We start from the raw sequence: 23381 nt of genomic DNA on the forward strand, positions 1-23381 counted from the left end.
CAATTTCCACGCTTCATCTGCTGAATTTGTATCAATATAATTTAATCTGTATTTAAAAAAGCGGGTGTAAGACTTGCTTTTGGCATTTTTTCATGGTCGCTAATGTTCTTTTATTGTAATTCTAGGACGTGTGGTGAAGAGAAAGAGCTTGAAAAACCAGCAAAAGAATCTGCCTTTGAAAACAAATGACACCACTGGAGTTGTTTTGTTTTTCTAATTTGAATTGAATTGCGTTTGAAATCTATAGACTGCTGAAAGTTTTAAATAATTTTATAAGCATAGTACTTTAAAATGTTTTGGGGTTTTTTGGTTTTTTGGGTTTTTTTTGGTTTTTTTTTTTTTTTTGGTGGAATAAAAACCCCTTTAATCTTGGTTTGAAAGTATTTAAACACTTGCCAATAGTTTTGTCCAGTATTAACAGGTAACACATTTCAAAATACAAAATTTCCACTTAGAAGAGAAACTTAGAAATTCCTATATGTTACAGGACTTAGAGTTGTAGTATATTTTTATCTGACTACTGTATGTTTGTCTAGTTAGTAGCAGGAAAAAGTAAATACTTTTAACTGCTTAATTGCTTCATTTGTATAAAACCTGTCTTCCTATGATACTGACCTTTGTTTGTGCATAGTTTTTCAGCTCTTGTGGGGATATCTCTTTAGCATGTTTTGTAGGAGCTGGAAGCAGCATTTTTATAGCTATTAAAATGTTAATGTGGAAGTTTACTTAATCACTTTTCTAAAGACGTTCAGTTCTTGCAAAACTCACTGTGCCAACTTACTGCAATGTGACTTCATGGTATGCTTTTGGTATGATAAGTATACTAGAAAGAAGTACTGTGTTTTGACCAAGGCTGTCGATGCACACTGATTGGAAAACACTGTCTTCAACAATTTCTAAAATTAAAGAATTTAAAGTGATAAAGAGAGATTTGTTCTTAATACAAACTTACAAAAACTGAAACATTCCTAGGAGCTACACATACTTAAGTTTTAGTACTATTTCAGTCCACAGAGCTTTGCCTTGGCATTAACTGGGGGATTTCTAACTTGAATATTAACAGAAACACTGTTAAAGCATTTTACAAAAAAAAAAAAAAAAAAAAAATCCTAAATGCATGAAGGGGAAGGGGACGTGTTTAAGCTGTTCAGGAAATGTTCTTAAAACACATACTTTGCTTAACATCAGACCTTGGGAAGGTCTGAGGAAGACCTTGCAGGCAGTCAGAAAATAGGTGATTTTCTGAAATTGACATTACTGGCCGTAAGAATCTTCTTCAGGGTGATCAGAGAGGATGACAGTGTTCCAGGTGCACCTACCACCTGGAAGTATGTTACCTTCAGGGCACCAACACAAAAAGTTACTACAGCCCACTGGAAAGCAGTGTTTTCCTAACGAACACCTAAACTGCACCTTTCAATGAGGAAGAAAGTTTTCAGTATTCTTGTATGACACAACAGCAGGGTAACTCGATGAAATACAGAAAAAAGCAAATTGTTTCTTGCTCTTAGGTTTTTAAAATTGTGTATTTCTTCCATGCTAACATCTCTGTGACGGTAAGAGCAAACCAAAAGACTTAAGTGCAAAGGAGGAGATGAACACATACCTAACTCAAAAACCCTGTGGTGCCATCAGTACTCAAGCTGCCTGGTGTTTTCAACAGCTAGAGCAAAGGCTCCATCAGTGCAGTCCACCAGATCCATTCTCTTTGATGTTAGTTTGAGTTGAAAATTCCAGGACTGATGTAAGAATATGCAAGGCAGTCTCCCAGTTTACTGTCTTCTGCATCATAATGGAGCATTTGAAAACATATATCATAGAAAAAAACAAGGATTCTCTGGTGCCAGGCTGTTTTTCATGTAATCATGGAATTTCTCAAGTTGGAAAAAACCCTAAAGATCATCAAGTCCAACCGCAACCTAACCACGCTACCCTAACAGCCCTCCACTAAATCATGTCCCTGAGCACCACATCCAGGTGGTTTTTAAACACATCCAGGGATGGTGACTCAACCACCTCCCTGAGGATCCCATTCCAGTGCTTAACAACCCGTTCTGTAAAGAAGTGTTTCCTGATATCCAACCTAAACTTACCCTGGTGCAACTGGAGGCCATTTACCCACATCCTGCTAACTATCATCAATGAGGAGAGACCAACCCTGCTCTTGCTGTAAGCACCTTTCAGATATTGGAAGAGAGCAATAAGGTCTCTCCTCAGCCTCCTTTTCCCCAGACTGAACAGCCCCAGCTCCTTCAGTCTCTCCTCATAGGGCACATTCTCCAAGCCCTTCATCAGCTTCATTGCCCTTCTTGGGACCTGCTCCAGCACCTCAGTGTCCCTTCTGTATTAAGGTGCCCAAAACTGAACACAGTGCTTGAGCTGAGGTAATGCCAAGTACTGCTTGTTGGTTACCCAACTGCAGGTTACAAAATGCAGGTGTTTTCCATGCAAGTCAAACACGACAAAGTAGGGGATGGCATCAACAAGTGTCACTAATGTTGTAACTGATCAGGTACTGCATGTATTGCGCCTCCCATTTCCGGGCCTACAGATACTTTCCAGATTTCCCACCCATTCTGCGTCTGTACAAGCAACCAAACCACAAACTGTCAGGAATCTTCTGTCCAATCTATGCCCATTTAAGTCAAAAGAAAAGAAAAAAAAAGCTTTTATAGATGAAGAAACTTTGATACAGAGCAGACGCATGACTGATTCAAACTATGTAACAACCAAATTCATTTACACGTCATCAAGAAGGGCGTGAGTTGTGCAGAGAAGGCACAGACTGCTGGACACTCCAGCAAGTACTGAAATTAACATCAACAGCTGCCAACACAAGGAGGGGCTGCTGTGGCACCAAGCAATTAATTTCTGGTAGCACTCAGGAGCCGTCAGCTCAGAGCCTCTAGTGATTAAAGCTGCTATCTGCACAGATTACAAGGTACAGGACAGCCAGCCAAAGCAGCTCTGCTATCCATGGTTTAGCATCTCCCCACTTAAGCTTAGTGCTTAATCCTGGTTTTAATTTAATGCATTTACATCACCTCTGGTAAAGCCCTCCCTATCCCATCTTTCCCCCAAATTGACCCTTTAGCTCCACCTCCCCTTCTGGCCAAAGGCCTCAGATTACTGCCACTCGTAAAGGCATCCTAGGGGCTCTGCTAAGAACCCCAGGATGGGCTCCCACCACGACAGGAATTGGCTCTGCCTGATTCCAGAGAAGCTGTAAGGCCAAACGGGACAACGGAACCCAGCGCCTGTGTCAACCTCAGGCAGAGAACATAAGCTATCCTGACAGGGAAAAAAAGGCAGGGCTTTTCCTCTTGTAAAGAAATCATTCAGGTCTATAAAATCTAGAAGTCTAGTCTAATCTGCAGAACTCCTTAAAAAACATTTCTACTCTGTCTACTGAAAGGCCTTCTCGTGTCTAAGCAAACAGCACTACATACTACAGTGGTGAGTTCATGTTCTGTTCATTTAACTGAAGAACTTCTGCACTGCATAAAGTTCCCCCAAGTACGGCAGCACAGTACAGAGTTTTCAGGGAGCGTCAGGAATTCATCTGTGGGGGAAGCAATACCCGCTGCTTTCTGAAACTTTCCTGACATATTATTTTTATGTTGGGTGGATCCATACCTCTCCTCTACTTGAATGCTGATTTAAAAAGATTTCCAGCAAATGAATTTAAATCACACGTCTTGTCTTAAGGGAGAAAATGTGTTACATTTTTTCAACAGTGAGATTAAAAGAACATTTCGTTACTTACAAAAATTAAGTAACTGGTCAAGAATGTATGCAAAAGAATCTGAGCCAATAAATTACCCTCCTCGCTAATACAGTTCTTTCATCATCCCGAATCACCTCCCTGTGAATTCTACACACAGAAAATACTTTCCAGGCAAGAAGACAACTAGACAACCACCTGAATAATAATATCTCAGAACATTCAGTTTTCAGATGAAGATTATCCACATAACATATCAAAAACATTTAACAGCCTGTTTTTTAGTTTGGTTTTTTTTATTATTATTATTATTTGTTTTGTTTTGTTTTAATTCAAGTTAGTAGAAGCACCTAGAAAATTTTCTTTAAAGCATCTTAAAAGAACTGAAATTGTAACATCCCTGGCTGCACACATTTTGCATACAAAACATTTTCTGGTACGTAATCAGTGTTTCTTGATCAACAATGGATGAAAGTTCCTGTCCAGGCAATCATAATGAAAAAGCCTTAGGGATAATAAACAAAAAACAAAGGTTCAGCCACACAGATTGATCTGAACGTAATGTGTACACAGAGTATAAGGCATGATTTCAACTCCAGTGCAAACCATGACTTCACCTCTCAGCATTTCTTAAAACAGATTATGACAGATTATGGAGAGCTGACAGCTAGATTTAACACTTGTGGCTTTTATGGTCAGGAGTAAATTTAGCGTGTGTTACTAACTCAGATTCTCTGTCCATCTCTGTTAGACGCTTGAGGTAGTGTACTCTAACTCAGAGTACTCACAGTACTCAGACTTCAAAGCTTATGCCTCCCACATAGACTGATGGGCACAAGCATCAGCATGGAAACATTCACAGGTTCATAACCTTGAGACTCTTCCTTGGGTCATACAAATCTTTGGAGATAGTACTTATTAATAGTACTTAGCTATACCAGGCTTATAGCACCACCACCTTCTCCCTCTCCTCCTGTCCATTCACCTCAGCCTATTATTTCCATTCATCCATCTTTTTGCAATTCCTGCTGCTTGGCACGAAGCCTAAACTAACAAGTCTAGTTGACTCTACCTAGAGCCACTACCCACATTCCCAAATCATCCAAAATTAGTATGTAAATTTGCCACATTAGATTTGCATACAAAAGACTTTTCACCACGTGTCCAATTCCTCCTCCCATACTACGGTCATGTCATGCCACGACATGAGAAAGGAACCAGTCTATTTACACAGAATAAATTATTGGAAAGAAAAAAAATGCAAGGGAGAGTACTTTCTTCCTAGCCGAGGTGGTTACATACATACTAACTGATGACTGAAGTCTTAAATAAACCCTGCAGATGGCAGTTGAATAATCTTCATGTTAGTCTAAGAGAGACTTAGCATTTAATGTCTGGAGTTTGTCTACTGAAGGCTTGCTGTTAGCCACCTGGCAAGACCAAACAGCACAAAGTTACCTTATCTCTGTGGTGACAACAACGTGCTCACAGCTCCCTTGGTGGCAGAATGCGGAAAGGCAATTTTGAGAGATGGATCATTAAATGTCCTCCATTTTAACAGACTGAGGATTTCCACAGCCTCTGTCAGGAGATTATGACCATTCAATAGCAGTTCTGGAAATAGAAAGGGCATCAGCATAGAAGTGTTACAAACTGCAATTACACAGAAAGGCAGGCTTCCCTGCTTCCTTACATTCCATGGAACGTGCAAAATGCTTCATTAGGATACAGTTCAAAAGGTTGAAATCAAAAGAGTTCACTGCAGTTTTTAATAACAAAGTAACTTCATAGCAATGGCAGAACCCCACAAAACTGCACTGTTCTTGTAGGACACCTGCCTTTAAATCTCCATCAGAAAACTTCTCAAGGAGGAGCAGTCAGAACACGCATAATGGCACCCTATCCAGGTAACACTGTTTGCAGCATGACATTTCCAGGGCATCCCAATAATTCAGGTTTCCAGAAGACCATCTTTATTCTTTTGATCAGTAACTTTAAAACAATGGGACTTGGGGATTTCTCTATTTTATTTCTGCAAGGAGAAATGTAAAGCTGAAAACTGCAGTTAGATTTCCAACTGGAAGGAAGGACTGGGAGGACATTGGTCACTGTTGCAATTATTCCTCGGCTTTTCAATACACTCCTACATGCAAGGCATTTCACTATAAGCTGTACATTCACCATCAGCAGACTGTGTTATCAGAAGTTCTTCCACAAAAGCCACTGTTGCTCAAGGGTAGAAAGAGAAGCAAAATAATTTATTTGTTGTCACACAGCTCTTCCATGCCATTCTAACATCTTCATCTCCTAAACCTCAATAACATGTCAGCAAGTCTATACTTCCTTAAAATAAACAGTGCTGTATAGTTTAAGTCGTTTCTGTAGTTCCAAATACAAGATACCTGAGACATATGTGAATGCAGTCTCATATTTCTTTTCCTAACAGTCACAATCTCTTTTCTAATGAAGGCATTAAGTGTTGTTCCAAGACCGAGCAGAACCACTGACAGCCACACAGCTCAGCCAGTTGCGTTTCTGATAGATTTTCTACCTCATAGAGAAGTGCTTTGGGTGGATATCACAACCTGGGAGGGCACTGAAAAAGTTCGTTGCACTTTCACACACCACATATTCTAGTCTTAAATTCACTACAAATCGTTACAAAAATTCCTGTCCCCTAAGAATTACCATACTCAGCATCTATTCGTACTGTACCTGCTAAGACATCTGCACTCTGGTTATCTTCTATCATCATAAAAGATGCTTTCATAATAAAAGGAGGCAGATTTGCAGAGATCCCGAGAAAGAAAAGTCTGCATCAGTGTTACAAAGACTTAAAATATCTCAAATGTTACATACAAAAACACTTCAGCTACCCAAATTACTTTATCAGACAAAGTTTCTAAGATAAATCTTGCTCTGGTTTTAGATGTTGATATGACAAAAAGGTTTATGCAGCTGTTCTGCAGATGTTACTCTCAAGCCAGTATAGGTCATTTTACTTCTATTCCTCCTCTCTGGCCACATAGAAGCAGATCTGAGTCACATTTACATAAACAAGAAAGACATGCAATTTTGGAAAATCCAACTACCTCACCTCTGGATGCTCAGGGAAAAATTTAAAAATAAAATCATATTACTGAAAAATACTTCCTTTATTACTAAATCTGTCATATGCAAACAGGCTATAATTAACAATTTGTGACATTCATATCAGCAGCGCAAGCACAGTCAGTTTCCATGTAATCTCAAGAATGTGACTTAACTTATTAGTATCGTTGTCTGGTATTAGATCTGGAGGTTGGAGGCCCTGCATGTAGCAGGGGGGTTGGAGCCTGATGATTGGCAAAGTGCAAGGTTTGCACTTGGGCTGGAGGAATCCCAGGCATCCATACAGACTGGAAGGAGCGACCCTTGAGAGCAGCCCTGCAGAGAAGGACCTGGGGGTCTTGATGGATGAAAAGCTTAACATGAGCCAGCAGTGTGCTCTTGCAGCTCAGAAAGCAAATGGTATCCTGGGCTCCATCAGAAGAGGGGTGGCCAGCAGGGACAGGGAGGTGATTGTCCTCCTCTACTCTGCTCTTGTGAGCCCCCATCTGGAGTACTGTGTCCAGGTCTGCAGCCTCCAGTACAAGAAGGACAAGGAGCTGTTGGAGAGGGTCCAGAGGAGGGCCACAAAGATGATCAGGGGACTGGAGCATCTCCCCTATGAAGACAGGCTGAGGGAGCTGGGCTTGTTCAGCCTGGAGAAAAGAAGGCTGTGGGGTGACCTCATTGCAGCCTTTCAGTACCTAAAGGGAGCCTACAAACAGGAGAGGAATCAACTCTTTGAAAGGGTTGGTAACTGCAGGTCAAGGGGAAATGGCTTTAAATTGAGGGAGGGGAGATTTAGGTTGGATGTCAGGAGGAAGTTCTTTACAGAGAGAGTGTTGAGGTGCTGGAACAGGCTGCCCAGAGAGGTTGTGGATGCCCCATCCCTAGAGGTGTTCAAGGTAAGGTTGGATGGGGCCCTGAGCAGCCTGGTCTGGTATTAAATGGGGAGGTTGGTGGCTCTGAATGTGGCAGAGGGGTTGGAGATTCATGATCCTTGAGGTCCCTTCCAACCCTGGCCGTTCTGTGATTCTGTGATCCTTGAAAGCCCTTCCAATCCAAGCCATTCTGTGATGATTAGCTGCCCATACACATGTAATAGCTTCTGCAGCAGGACTGAATAACTACTTAAGATGAAGTTATATTCATCCATTAAAAAAAAAAAAAAAAAAAAGCAAGCTCCAGCCATAAGTAGATGCTTGAGAATAAACACAATATGGACAATCAAGCATTGTTCTGTCCACCTATTCAGACTGTATGCACAGCAGCATTCAAAGTGGTGGAAATGGTGTTCTCTCATAAAGCAAAATATAGCAGTCACACTGTATTTCTATAAAATATTAATCACGTGTGGTTGTGCAACCTTGAAACAGCAATATAACAGAAGAGAGAAACAGATCAAAGTGAAATACATACAGCCAAAAGTAAGAGAGGAAAAGACATAGAAACCTTTAATTTCAATATATATATCATTTGTTAGCTAATAAACACTACTTAATTAAAATATGCACCCATTTTCCACAATTTCTAACTGTTGTTGTTGCCCAAACAGCCCTTAAACAAACAAGTGACCAGACTAGAGACAATCAGGAAAGCCTGTGCTTTTTTACCCACACAGCCATTGCACCTTTCTACTGTGGGCTTCCAAGATCTTTCCGGCACAAAAGGGGGGGTTGTTTAGTTCATGCTGCAAGGTTCCCAAAGACTGTGGCTTACTAGGAGTGTGTATTTTCAAAACAATCGTAACATATGCACAGGGCCTAACAAGCAGGGCCTAAACAAGGCAAGAGAAACAGCCTCCTGTGGTGGACTTGGAAGCAGGGAGGTGTCTCAAGAACTCACAGTAAGCAAGGGGCCATATTGTCTAGGTACTTCATCAGAAGAAAAGGCAAAGAAGGAGTGGAGGAGCAGCCAAGGAACATGAGTTGTTTGACAGGCTGGATGCAGAAGTACAAGCAGACCAAAAAGGGTCAAATGGGAAAACGGTAGAAAAATCAGACACTCTGGCATCCCACATCATTTTAATGCTTTCCCAGAAACAAATAATGAATGCTAATTTATGTCTGGAAGTCTTTCAGAGTTGTTAACTCAAAGGTGTCAAGCAGGAAATGCAGACACTGTGTCCAGAGATGGAACTCATGACTGAAGAGGGCTTGCACAAAGGCACAGTGGTAGGAGGTTGTTTCACATTTAGTTTGTTTTGGCTTTGAATTGCCATGATGCGCAGTTCTCCTGCAGTGATTGATGACATGGTTTAAGTAATACTGTGGTCTGGCAGTTCATCCCCAACTTCTGTAAGCCACAGCTTTCCTAAGCTAACCAGTGCAGTGAAGCAGCTCCAAACTTCAGAAAACAGCTGGTTGTCATCTCCTTTGACTTAAAGTCAAAGGAGCCACTCTTATAACCTTCTGAGGGATCTGAGTCAGATCTTTCCTGGTCAGTGCTGGCTGGAGGTATGGCTCACACATTCCTTCCTTCAGACTCTGCAGGTTTGTTATTTTTCTTCAGGGAGTTTCAATGGCAACAGTACTCACAAAGAAGATCAGGATCCTCATTAAAAATACCTGTGGAAGAAAACAACTCAATATTGCACAGATCTCTTAAACTTTGACTGAAGTGTTTGCTTGCCAAAGAAAATAAAATGAAACATGCAAAGGATAAGATCACAAAACCCAAAGGTAAGAGCAACAAAAGAGAAGTTCTGTTTACATCAATAAAATCCAAAAATTTTCTCTTAATCCTCTCCATCAGCTGACAAGAAACTGATGTTTTCCTGACCAATGAGCAGGAATTTGAGCCTTTTACTCAGCTAATGTACTCCAACTGCACTTCAAGGGAAGCAAAAGCTGGCAGCACAGCTAATTTACATGCATCTTTCCTGCAGAGTGTCATCGTGAACTAAATTAGCCTCTAAGATCCTTAAATCAGTCAAAAGTTTGGAAAAGCTAGTATACTCCTAGCAGATACAGGTGTCACTTCCTTTTTCTAAGCTGAGAAGATGAAAATTTTATCTCAATGACAGTTATTCTTTGCCTGATGAAGGAGAATGCAAAATTATTGTGAACATGTAAATGTTATTGATAGTCAGTGAGCCACTTCATTGCTGGTTATAATCATGTTTGAAGAAAACAAATGGAAGGAATGCAATTTCCTCATGAACAGCTCTTGCTGGGAGGCCAGGCATGGTAGCATTCATTTATTTTGCAGAAGTTCTCTGTGTTAGGAAGCCAGATCTCAACCCTGTCTTCTAGGAGCGCTTGACAGTCTCAGATGAATCCTCCCCCTACTTTCAGAAACAGCTACTTCTTTAGCAGGCAGCAGTAGAAATATTACTCCATTTAGTTTATATAACTGAAAAGTTTAATACCTTGGATATTTTTCAGTCGTCTTAGATACGAGCAACCTCCTAGTATGATATGCATACAATCACACATTCAGTATTATGAACAATGTATAAATCATATAGTACACGACAAATGACAATATATGATCTGAAGAGAAACCAGACTACTCTGACATCCTGGAATCAGCACGCTCTTGCTTCTCTTCAAATCATATATTATCATCTATTATGTAATTTATATTACAGCAATCATTATAGCATGAGCTGAACAGCAGAGCCTAGAGGGTGCGATCAGTGGCACAAAATCTGGAAGCCACAAAATAGCAGTGTACTGCAAGGGTCTATACCAGGTCCAGTCCTGTTCAACACCTTCATTAATGATCCAGATGGTGGAGTGGAGTGCATCCTCTGCGTGTCTCTGGATGACAGAAATCTGGGAGGAGTGGCTGACATACCAAAGGGCCATGCTGTCATGCAGAGCAATCTCAACATGCTGAAGAACTGGGCTGGCGGGAACTTTGTGAAGTTCTGCAAGGATCTACACCTGGAGACGAACAATTCCATGCACCAGAACATACTGGGGACTACCCTACTGGAAAAGAAAAAAGGATCTCTAAGTGGACAGCAGGTGCCAGCAGTCAGCAGTGTGCCTTTCCCGTTAAGAAGGTATCCCAGGCTGCATTAGGCAATGTATCATTTACAGGTTGAAGGAGGTGATCCTTGCCCCCTGCTCAGGGCTGTGGGACCACATCCGGAGTGCTGGGTCCTCCTTTAGGTTCCCCAAGTACAAGTGAGGGACACAGATATTAGAGAGTCCAGTGGAGGGTCATGAAGATGATGAAGTGTCTGGAGCACCTTTCATATGAAGACTGTTTAGCCTGGAGAAGAAAAGATTCAGAGGGAATCTATCAAAGCAGGTGCGCACTGAAACACAGTAAGTTCCTTCTGAACATCAGGCTGCACTTCTTCACCATGTGAGTGATGGTGCGTTAGTGCCACAGAGGATTTTGCATCTCCCACCCTGCAGATTTTCAAAAGCCACCTGAACACAGTCCTGGACAAGCAGTTCTAGGTGCCCCTACCCAAATAAGGAGGTTGGCCCAGATGGCCTCCAGAGGTCTCTCCTTCCATCTCCAACCAGTTTGTGGTTCTGTCATCTATTTGTTGTAACATATTATCCATACATACCCATATTTCAGTCAGTTTTTTTTAGCACATCCTCAAGGAAACATCGGGCAATTAGAGCAAAGATAAATAATCCTAATTCCTACTTCTGATCAGCACCCACGTGCAAATGGCAAAGCACTGATGTTCAGAAGGGATGGCAAACCTTTAGCATTCTATTATCTGTGGTGTTTCAGAGTATTGCTCAGTCTAAAATCAGTTCACAGGGAAATGTCTCTTCAAGAATTCATTGTCTGTGTTACCAATTTCCAATAATAGCAATCACTGGACAATAGCAATTATTGACACAATTATTGTGTATACACAGAATCCAAGGTACAGCTAATGAGAATTTTTCTCAGTAATGCAAATCACTGCAGAATGGAAAACTGCAACTGCTTATTGCTGCAACAGTAATTTAAACCAATAATATCAGTATCAGGATTTCAAGCAAAAGTGCAATTTTTCAACAGTGCCTCCCAAAAACATGAATCCTCTGAAACACCACATCTGCATACTACCCTATTTTTGTATCATAAAGTTATTCTATGCCATACCATAGCAGGCCAAATTATCTGGCTTAAGGCTTTAGGTTAAATGCTACTGTATGAGCATCAGTTACCTTTTTATTTTAAGAATGTACAGAATAATGCTGATTCAAAAATGGTACCTATTTTTTTATTGTTATTATTAATCAGAAAGAACTGTACCCAACTTTAAAATAATCTGAGAAAATGCTTCTGGAAATAGAGGAGTAATACTTGTTTTGACTTGATCTTTTCCATCCCTCTGCTGCTTGCCTAATTCATTGCCCATGCAGGTATCGTGCAAACCACTCACTTTATACGGACAAGGAAATCACTGGTGTAGACCAAGAAAAGAAAAAATTCATACTAGTGATTCTCAATGTAATTTATGCTTTCATTATATTATTTTTCTTTATAATCTTACAGTGTCCTCCACCTCAACAAGGCTCAGGATAATACTATCATTGCAGTAATGAATAAACTGATAGAACAGAACCATGTTGAATTATACAGTAATTGAGAACTGGAAATCTAACAATTTTTCTCAGCTGACAATAACTAATAATGATAATAATAATAATAATACATTGTTTCTGGGCACATGGCTTTGTTCTGTATTCTGCCCTGAAGATTACTTGGATTTACTACTGTTCAGGTTTCTTCTTACCATTCAGCAAAACTGTAAAGATAACACACAGAAAAATCCTATGCTTAATATGCTGAAAAGATTAATTCAGATGTACCATTTTAAACAATAACAAAAAACTATGCAGCAATTACTCACAATCTCCCAGAAACAAAACCTACCTTATCCTTACATTCTCACTTGAAGAACTAAAAGCAGAGACGACTAAGAGCCCTTTATCAAGTGCAGACTGAACCACTGCTAAAGAACAGTTATTCAAGAATAAAAGCAGAAGGAAGGAGGAAGAAGAGCAGTTCAGAGAACATACAGCAAGCATCAGCTTTGTATGGGGCTGTTCTTCATTCAGCATAGGTTCATGTTACGAAGAGCCCACCCACTGGTGTAAGTACAGCAGCTGCCAGGTAAGCCAATTCACAACTAACCCTTCTGTGGCCAATGAAAACATCCCACCAGCCTGCCTGTTAATCAAAGTCTTCCTGCACACGGATTAGTGATGCCACTTACTAAAAAGCCATGGGTCAATTGAGGGCCTGCCATTTTGCAGACAAACCTATGCTGCTGGCTCTTTAAAAAGCGTGTAGGTTGTTTGCAGGACCTGAAAACTACTCACCTGTGCATTCCTTTCCTCCCACAGCACTAGACAGTGATCTGGCAATAGTGTCTGCAGAGTGTCCGCTTATGGCCTGCTCCAGGAAAAAACTAATGTTCTCCAGAAAGTAGCACCAAGATGACTCAGTGTAAAACACCAGGAATGCAGGTTGTTTCCTCATTTTCCTCATAAGGTTAGAATGGCAGCTAGCCTAAAAATAAAATGGCAGTCAATTCCTGAGAGGCTCTATGGAACCCCGTGAGCTCAGATGCTGTTGCTTCACACAGCTGGAAATCAGAAACTCCCAATTGCTGAAGGAATATTACATGCAGAGCACCTTTTTCAGGCTTTTGAATCAATCTAAAGCATATCTCACTGTATTACATGTGCCGAAGTCTTGGAAGACCTTGCTAAACAGCTTCTTCTGAAGACCAGAGTAACTCCACTGAGGTTGATGCAACCACACCACTAATATTTCATCTGTGGTCCTAAGAAAGCTGTACCTTATAGATGGGAACTAGGTGCTAATCCCTTCAGAAATTAAGGCTAGGTGGTTTATGTAATACACCTAAACACCTAAACTACATGCAACAGAAAGCTAGCACCTTACTTTGGACAGCCACATGGTACAAGATGCTACAGTAACCCCATGCAAAATACTCCCCAGCAAACACAACAAAGTCATAAAAACACTTGCACTCTCAGTTATGGCAGAGGGGAAATGATCAGGAGCTGTACTAGAAGATCCGATTTAAATAAAGCATTTAAAATGTTGAATGAAATGTTTGACCCCTAGGAAGATATTTTAAAAATGCTACAAAAAGACTGAAGGGAAATTGTTGAAAGTTGAACATGGTGATTAAAGGCTCCACTGACATTCTGCTTCCATGATTTCACTTTACTCAGAATATCCTGTCAGCACAGAAATCTTTGTCAGTTGTAGAAATTAAACTTAGAAGATGTTTTATTATTTTGCCTGATGCTTTCCAGGTAATCAGATAGCATTTATGCTCCTCTTTATATTGCATACACTTTAAGGGCAGTACTTTCATCACCTTCAAGACACTAATGCTACAAGATGCTAAATACTAATACGTTAAGACGCTAATGCTAGCTTAATGCAGCATTATAACACATCCCTAGAGATATTTACAACTACCCCTTCTAATAAAGCAAGAAGGTGAATCAGGGCTGAAGTAGAATAAGTTACCTGTAAGCCTCACCTCCCTTGACCTACCCAAAATCCACAGTGATGTGAACCTAAGCCTGTCCTACGCATACTCAACAAATCATTCAGAAGGCAAAACAGAGTCACATAACTAAGCATCCCCAAATTCAGAGACTTCAGCCACTCAGATATCACCAGCGAATCCCAATGCAAATCTCTCTGCTGTGTCAAAAGTTGACTCTCCCAACATGCTGGGTCATTTAAGAGAATGGCAGATGGTATCTCCAAGTTAAGAACATTTTACACCTGCTCGCAATCTATTCAACCTTTGTCAGCACACAACTTGAGCAGCACACAAAGTGATGCTCTATACAAAGTGAATCCACGTACTGAGAGAAATTCAATTCTGTAGAGACAGAATTACTTTTCCCACAATCTTTTTGCAGAAACCTCTTACCAAAAAGATGGACCAGGGAAGAAAAAGATTCAGTTACAGCACACTGGGATGCACAGCAAGTTAAACAATACTCCGATGTTATTCCACTTCTTCTTACCAGAAGATCTTAAAACATCAAGAATATTTAAATGTACACTCTATCATATATATTCTATAAAAGACTTTAATAAGGATATTGAAAAACTCCCTGCCAAGTCTACAGAAGATTCCCATTAACTTGCTATTATTTTCTATTAAACACAAATATTCACATTTCCCCACCTCTTTTTTTCCTAACCAAAGAAAACCTGCCTAACCTGCCAGAACTTCACCCACGAGTAGTTCATCATCAAGAACACATACATTTCTATCCAATACATCTTCATTTCAGTGCCCAGAAAACCATAATTAAGCCAGCAATAAATGCGACCAGCAGATTCCATAGAACAGATCTTGATGTAATCCATGCTGTCATCTCTTTTCAAGGGAAGAACAGAAACAGCTCAGAGCAGGCAAGTGAAAGTGATCAGAGGTGGTGACTTGAGGTTGGCCAACGTTAAGGAGAGATTCAAGAGACTAGCAATTTAATTAGCTAGATTTAATTTAAAAGCAAAAGCACACAGAGATTAGAGATTGGGATTTCCAGCCTGTGCAGGGGGAAAGGTCACAGTAGGATGTGCAGGTTCATCTTCATTCTCCTGCAAAGCCAAGAAGCAGCTGCCAGATGATCTATTTTCTCTCCCTCACAGAATTTCTCTTCTTTTTTTCCCCCTTTTCCAAACTTATTCACTACACAGCACCACTTACCACAGTACACTCAGCAAGCTGACAGCAAGGCTCTGTAACGCTAGCAAAAGCAGTCAGATTAAATGCAGCAGTTTTAGATGGAATAAAGCAGAAGAGGTGAGACGGTGGAATCAGGAAAGGAAAAATAAAGCACGGAAAAGATGCTTGAATTTCAAACAAAAATAGCAGCAGACAGAGTCAAGCAAAAGGGCCACTGCAATGAGTAAACCAAAACTTAGGAGCAGAAAACTGCATTTACACAGGCAAAGCTTGAAGAATAAAACACACAGTTGCTGCCACACGAGAACACACAAACTGTTTTTAATACTCAACCTCTACTTTCCTAAGCCTGGTAATGCTAAATAATTACCCCAGGAACCAGAACAACGACAACTGAAGTAAAGCTGTGCACTTGGTTTAGTTAGGCTAGCATTTTAAAAATTGAGAATGCTTGGCAAGTTTTTTCTCCAATGGCAAGATACAACTTACTAAGGACTGGTTATTTCCTGAAATAAAAGTCCCTCTGACAGGCTATACTGATTACTGAAGGGCTTCCACCATTACATGAAATTCACACCAGCATCCTCTGGCTCTCACTCCTGCCTTTTTACTAAAGTTTTCTTGCCTTTTACTAAAGCAAGGTACATTCCTCAACTCTCCCCCCGTTCCCCCTCATCACTTATATAAACCATAATTACCAAGGCAGCCTTTTCCAGCTGACGACTTCACCTCAAATAATGTTGCTAGCATTGGCTCTGCCATCACGTTATCCCCATCATTTGGGGAAAACATTTAGCAGGACAAATCTCACAGTGCCTGCAATTTTACATGCCTTCTGCACTCCGGGCACTGACGCACGACGTGGCAGAGGATGGGTAAGCACAGATGATCCTCCCTGCTCACCTGACCCAGAACTTTCTGCTCTAACAAGTTAGGTGCAGCTGCTCTAGAACTCAACCATTCTCCCCTTCTGGTACTCTTCGGCGTTTCCCCACCCCGCTCCCCCAGAATCACAGAATGACCACAGTTGGAAAAGATCTTCCAGATCATCGAATCTAACCATATTTCCGTGCTAGCAGGTGGTTTGGAGAAGTGGAGGGCGAAGTTGAGACCAGGACAGCTTGTCAAGAGAGGTGAGGTCTCTGGAAGCTCCAAGGATGGGCAGGACGCCAAGAACAAGGTGCTCACGGCGCTTACCTGTGGCTTGTGCAAGGGAGAGTGGTTAAGAACAGTAAGAACACAGTATGCACAAGACACATTGCCCTGTGATATAAGAGCTTGTTTTGCTTCATTTGTCAATTACAGGATGCTTTAAAGCCATTGTGCCTTACCCAGTTATATTTAGACTTATACTGTATTTAAGTTCTTTCTTTCATTAACTCTCATCTGCCTCTTAATTGCACTTATTATTCCTCATTATGGAAGTTTTGCTAAGCTGTAGTTATTGACATTGTTTCCTTTTCAGCTACGCCCTGTGCTTTCTTCATCCATCTCCTTGTGCATCATGACACTCCCTAGCTCTGGAGGAAGCTGTTGATTTAGGACTGCTGCCCTCACTTCCTGTTGTATCCTCCCCGAAACCTGCTCATCCCATCAGCATCTCTTATTCCAGTTTCCAAAGCCACACCTGCCTTTTTATTTGTTTGTTGTAATCTCCTTTGAAGGGCACATTCTCTTTATGTTATGAACTTGCCTTTTCCATTTTGTACACTTGCAACACTACCTGAAAATTGAAAACAGCCCATTGCTTTTCTGTTGTTGTCACAGATTAGAGTAGGCTATCTTGATATAAGTGCAATATTGATGTAAACGTTTAGAAGCAACTTGGGCCAAGAACAGTAGGATTAAATCCTACTCTGCCAGAAAACTGAGATGTGTAGCATTCGCAGAAGTACACTGACATCTAGAACCTTCCTTGGAAGGCCAGACACATTAAACAGTGTGAAAATCAGTGGACTGGGCTTTGTGCTAAGACCACATGAAAACATGACAGAATTCTTCAACACAAGTATGGTTGCTGTTGATCACAATGCTATCACAGAGGTCTGTGCTGCTGAAGAATGTGGTCTGGAAAGGAATAGAAGCTGCTGTTCTCTGTTCATACTTAACCCAGGAAAGACTGGTAGAGCTTTCAACTTGATTAAAAGGGGGAAAGGGATCAAAACAGACTCAATGGGATAAAACCAAGCTTGCCAGTGATAAGCTGTAGGATGGCACACCAGAATTTGAGGATCTGTGTGCTACTGAGATTGTTCAGTCTGCTCCACAAGATGCTCAGTACACAGAGGCACTTTTGAAATGTTTCTACGCTAAAGCACAGAGCGTGAGAAGCAAACGAGGAGTGAGAATCCTTGGCTGGATCCCAGAGCTACAATGTCATGGGCATAGGGGAAATATGGTGGGAAGAGTCCCACGACTGGTGTGTCACACTGCAGGGCTCTGGGCCTGGGACAGGCAGGGCAGGAGAGGCAAGGGGTGACTGTGTGAGGGAGGACAGCGCTGCGCAGAGCTTGCAATTGCCTATGACGTGGTTGAGAGCCTATGGATAAGGACTAAGGAACAAATAAAGGAACAAATAAACCACATGTCATGGCGGGAGTCTTCTGTAGGCCAGCCAGCCAGAATGATGGCACCAAAAAATTGTACGCTAAGGAACTGAGAGATACAGCTTGGTCATCCTCCCTTGTCCTTACAGGTAACCAACTTGCCCGGTGTTAATTGGGAATAGCTCACACATCATAAAGAATGTTTTGGGAGATTTCTAAATCAACTTGATGATTACTTCTTGGCACAGGTACTAAGGGAGCTGACTAGGATTTGTTACTTGTAAACAGAGAGGGTCCTGTGGATAAGATGGCAAGTGGAGGCCAGCTTGGTCATAGTGACCATGATGTACTTGACATTAGAGTCATTGGTGATAAGAGGAAGACTGCTACAAAAACCTCAACACTAGATATGGGGAAAGCAGACTTTACACTGCTCAGGATGCTAGTTGGCAAGATCCTATGGGAAGCTCTTCTGAGGGCTTTGGGGTCTGCCAGTGCTGGTCACATTTTAATTACCACTTCTAAAGAGCACAGGAACAAGAAATTCCAAAATGTCAGAACTCAAGAACGCAGAGCAGAAGGCTGGCTGGCTGAGTAGCCAAGGAGCCTAGGGGGAAAAGAAAGTATAACCACTGGAAGTGAGCTCAGGCAACATTAAAGGACTGCAAAGATGCTGTTTGCCATTGTAGGGAGAAAAAATCATGCAGCCAAAGCTCAATTAGAGTTGAAGCTGGCTGATATTGTGGGAAACAACAAAAATGACCTTTAAATGTATGTTAACAACAAAAGAATGACCAGAGATAGAATTAATCGGTTGCTTGATAAAGATGTTTACATCTCACAAATAGAGATGTAAACAAAACAGAGACATTTAATGCCTCTTCACCTCCGTTTTCAGCAATGATGATGAGCTCTGGGACCCCCAGAGCCCTGAGTTGGAGAGCCATAACTATGGTAATAACAGAATCCCAGCCAACCCTAAATTTGTATGGGATTTGCTGCTCTACCAGGATGCATACAAGTTTATGGGGCCTAATGGAATTAACCCCAAGGGTTCAAAGATCTGGCATTATTAGACATTTCTCAATTATTTTCCAACAATCTTGAGGATGTGGAAAGGTCTCAGCTGAATAGAAACTGGGAAACACTATTTCAATTTTGAAGAAAGGCAAGAAAAAAGACTCTAGTAATTACAAACCTGTCAGTCACATTTCAGTTCCTAATAAAATTATGGAGATTATTCTAGGAGTAACTGTTAAACACCTGAAAGACGATGCAGTCACTGGTCACAATAAACATGGGTTCACAAGTGACAAGTCCTGTTTCACTACCTTAATTTCTTTTAATTACAAGGTTGCCCACCTAGTTGACCAAGGGAAGCTAGCTGATGTAATCTTTTTGGATTTCAGCTGAGATTTCTATACTGTTTCTCACAATATCCATTTGGACACAGTGTCCAGCATACAGCCAAACAAAAACATAACGTGATGGGTCAACAACTGGCTAATGGACTGGTCTTAGAGGGTCACATAGTAAATGAGGTTACATCAGGCTGGCATCCAATCCCTAATGGAGTTCTGCAAAGCCATTTCTCTTTCATGTTTGTGTAAATTACTTGAATACAGGACTTGAAGGTACGCTAAGTAAGTTTGCAAGGCACATTAAACTGGGAGGAGCCAGTGGTTACCTTGAGGGTAGAAAGGTTATGCAGAGAGATCTTGAGAAATTATGGAGCTGAACAATCACCAACCTTAGGAAGTGCAACAGGCACAAGTGATGGAATCTGCATTAGTGGTCGGGCAAATACCTGTACATATTGGGGCACAAGAGGCTGGAGAGCAGCGCCACGGAAAGGGACTGGAGGGTCTGGTTAACAGTAGGTAGAATCTGAGTCAGCGATGTGTCTTGGCAGCCAACAGGGCTGCCAGCCCTTGGGGTACATCAGGCCCAGCACTGCCAGGGGCAGGGATTGTCCCACTCTGCTGTGTGTTGGTGCAGCCTCACCTCAAGCACTACGTGCAGTTTGGGGCACCACAATATAAGAGGGACATAAAAGTGTTAAAGAGCATCCAGGGGAGGGCAGCAAAGGTGGTGGAGGGTCTAGAGGACAAGATGTATGAGGAGTGGCTGAAATGCCTTGGTGTGCTCAGCTCGGAGCAGAGGAGGCTGAGGGGAGCCCTCATGGTGGCTACAGCCCCTCACAAGGGGAGCGGAGGAGCAGCGTGATGTCTGCTTTGTGACAGTGACAGAGCCCAGGGGAACAGCATGGAGCTGCATCAGGGAGGCTCATGCTGGCTGCTAGGAAGAGGTTCTTCACCTTACAGTGGTCAGGCTCTGGAACAGGCTTCCCAGATCATTGGTCCCCCCACACCCAGGCTGCCAGAGTTCAAGAAGCATCTGGACAATGGAAAATGCTCTCAGAAGTATGGTTTTATTTTTGGGTGAGCCTGTGTGGAGCCAAGAGTTGGACCTAATAATCCTTGTGGGCCCCTTGCAACTTGGGATATTCTACAATTACATGATTCATACTTCTTAGAATGATCCCTAGGGCAGTTCTGTTAGATATATGAATTTCATTCACAGCATCTCTTCCCTCTCCCTGTGATAAGCTGATTTTTTGGATTTATTTATTATTATTTAAAAATAAAATAAAAACAAATTATGTACACAGCAGGCATGACGACTGGATAAGTACAAGCTCCAAGAGTAGCAGAAAATTCTGTGGATATGAGTGGATTATGTATTTTTTCTTTCATTCCCCAACTTTAATACTAAGAAGTCACATATTTATAAAGCAATTTCACTCAATCCAAATCCTCTTAAAAGCAAACAGACCTACTTATTTTCACAGATTTGAACTAATCTGTCCTTTATAATTGAGGCACAAGGCACGTGGCCATTTGAAAGCTTCCATTTCCCTGCTGGAGAAACCTTAATAATTCAGTGTTAAGGAAATTAAGGATGTATGGAGAATTCAAGCGGTAAAAATTCAGGAAAGTAATGGGAAATGCTGAAACCCAAAGAGCATTGAAAGACTGTCTGATGAGAAGTGGACACATTGTACAGAAAGGGTGGAAAACAAGTTAATAAAAACATCCTTTACAGAGAATAAGCAAAAATTGCAACTAGTATGCTTCTGAAGCAATCAAGTTGTCTGTATTTTGTAATTTCATGGTATCCTGGCAATTTAAGAGACTGTTACTCAGAGTTCACTTCTGCTCAGCTCCATTCAATAAACGCTGTGTATACACAACCATTGAGAAGCCAGGTCCAGGAAGTTTAAGGCAAAGATACAAAATGGAATTTCTTAGTTCACCACAATAAACATCTGCCTTTCCTTTCTCAACGTGTCCTCAAATAGAGAAGTGTTTGTGATAGCTGATTGTATTCTGTATCCGTACTTGCTGTAACAGATGTAGACTTTAACACCAAGATAATTGTCGTGAAAGCATAGTTTTGAGATTTAGTCATGGATCAGATTTTGTTTGTTAAGAGAAAAAAATGCAGAAAAATCCCTCCTTAACCAAACATGTTCAACCACTGTTGATATTCCCCAGCTCAGATTAACTAATTAGCTGGTGAATATCTTCAAGAAATGTTTCATGGATGGAGCATCTAAAGGGTGGAGACAATTGTAGGAAATCATTTCTGAGTTTCTGGAAGTTTAGTTTTGACAGCAGCATCTTGAGATTTTTCAAAGACCTTTATGTTAAAGACAGTGCTAGAAAGAGTGAAATGATGCTGATGGGACAGAGAGCACACCCAACTCCATCATACCATGTTCTGCAGAGAGGATCTGACCTCTCTCCTGGCACTCCTTAACAGGCCTTTTCTATATTTTACAGTGTCCACTGAGAGAAAAAACTCATCTTTGTGTGGTGATTCCGAATGGACCTGCATAGCTTCCTCCATAGATCCATAAGCATGTGATTTTCCATGCCAATTAATCTATTATTCTACTCAAAGTGGCTGCAAAACAAACAAACAAGCAAACAAACAAAAAACACTGAGTGGGTTTTTTTACACTTTGTGGTTGAGAAACCACAAGCATAAAAACAAGCACTGAAAAACTCAGATTTTATTTAGCCACCAAAGTGTGGTCTCACCTTTGGCTTTCTCTAGGTTAATTTCAGCATTCCAGTCATCATCATCAGATCATTCTATGGTCCACATTACTGGAGAGAACTACCTCACTTTATCTTTTCAGGACGCGACATGAAAGAAATATTCCACTTAATTAGTAAAAATGTCACCTGCGTGAGTCAAATAGAATGTTCATGCAGACAAGCAAGCTAATTTGCAGCTTACACCTCCAGAATAGGATAAAAGCACACTCTAATGTCTTCAGAACAAAATACGTGGTAACCTCTTTCAGCCTGGACTTCCCACTCCATCACCAGTGGAATAATATCCCATCTTCTAAATGAAGTCCAGCTGCCGGTGACAAGAGTGACAAGAGTAATACACATTTCTTATTCTGTAGGCATGATTACGGGAGGAACACTGCTCTGAGAAACTGGAGGCACATTCTCTAAACAAATCTGTTGAATGCCAGTGATGATAATTACTGGTGATTATTCACCAATTGCTAATGCAGTCTAGATTTAGACATTCCAAATTAGGGAAGGACTGGCAGTTTCCCACATGGGTGCATGCTCAGGCTAAATTTTTATTTTTTAATGTCTAGCAATAAATCCCAGCAAGAAGAAAGCTGGTATTTTACTAGCTGAACTCTGTACTAAGTTTCATACAGTTATAGACTTTACGGAGATATAGCACTACTGCTTGCAAATAAATTAATCTCTAGGAAGCAGAGGAGGAAGCATTGCCTAAAGCCCTTTAAAATAAAGGATATCAGATGAAAGATTAAATCATCTTTCCTCTAGAAAAGAGTGAGACTAGGTCAAAGGAAAAAGGTGAATTCTTATAATTAATTTCACCCTGGAAAGTATGCTGCTTGAGATTTATTGGATGAGATCTTTTGTGAGACCAGATGGTGCAGCTGGAGAAAAATGACAAGCTTTCAAGCACACAGAGCATTCATTAACTGACAACAAAGATGCAGCAAATGTACAGCTAACTGCAGAACAATAGTGCATGTGTGCAGTAGATCTGTCAAACCTCTTTTGAAAAAGACTGCTTAATCCTCACTTCCACAGCCCTCTCTTGAGCATTTTTAGGCATTCACCTAAATTTTATAAATTGATTTTCCCATGCTGAAAGAAATGAGCATTATTCAGGATCTGAAATGGCAGTTTATATGAACTTGTTGAAAATGGATTTTTTTCTTGTGTGTTTTGCTGCTGTTGCTGAGTTTTCTTTGTCCAGAACAAAAAGATTATCGCTCTTGCTGCACAACCAG

General features: G+C 41.0%; 1 protein-coding gene across 1 annotated transcript in view; it reads left to right on the forward strand.

Moving 5' to 3' along the window:
• PSIP1 (PC4 and SRSF1 interacting protein 1) overlaps window positions 1-924 on the forward strand; it is a 36426-nt gene extending 35502 nt beyond the window's left edge. The window contains exon 16 of the mRNA XM_052701118.1: window positions 126-924. Within this exon, the coding sequence (XP_052557078.1) occupies window positions 126-189 (64 nt within the window). The 3' untranslated portion in view covers window positions 190-924. The remainder of the gene's footprint in view (window positions 1-125) is intronic.
• Window positions 925-23381: the final 22457 nt, after the last annotated feature.

The sequence above is a fragment of the Tympanuchus pallidicinctus genome, unplaced genomic scaffold (genome assembly GCF_026119805.1).
Source record: "Tympanuchus pallidicinctus isolate F22 unplaced genomic scaffold, pur_lepc_1.0 scaffold4, whole genome shotgun sequence".
NCBI classification, from domain to species: Eukaryota; Metazoa; Chordata; class Aves; order Galliformes; family Phasianidae; genus Tympanuchus; species Tympanuchus pallidicinctus.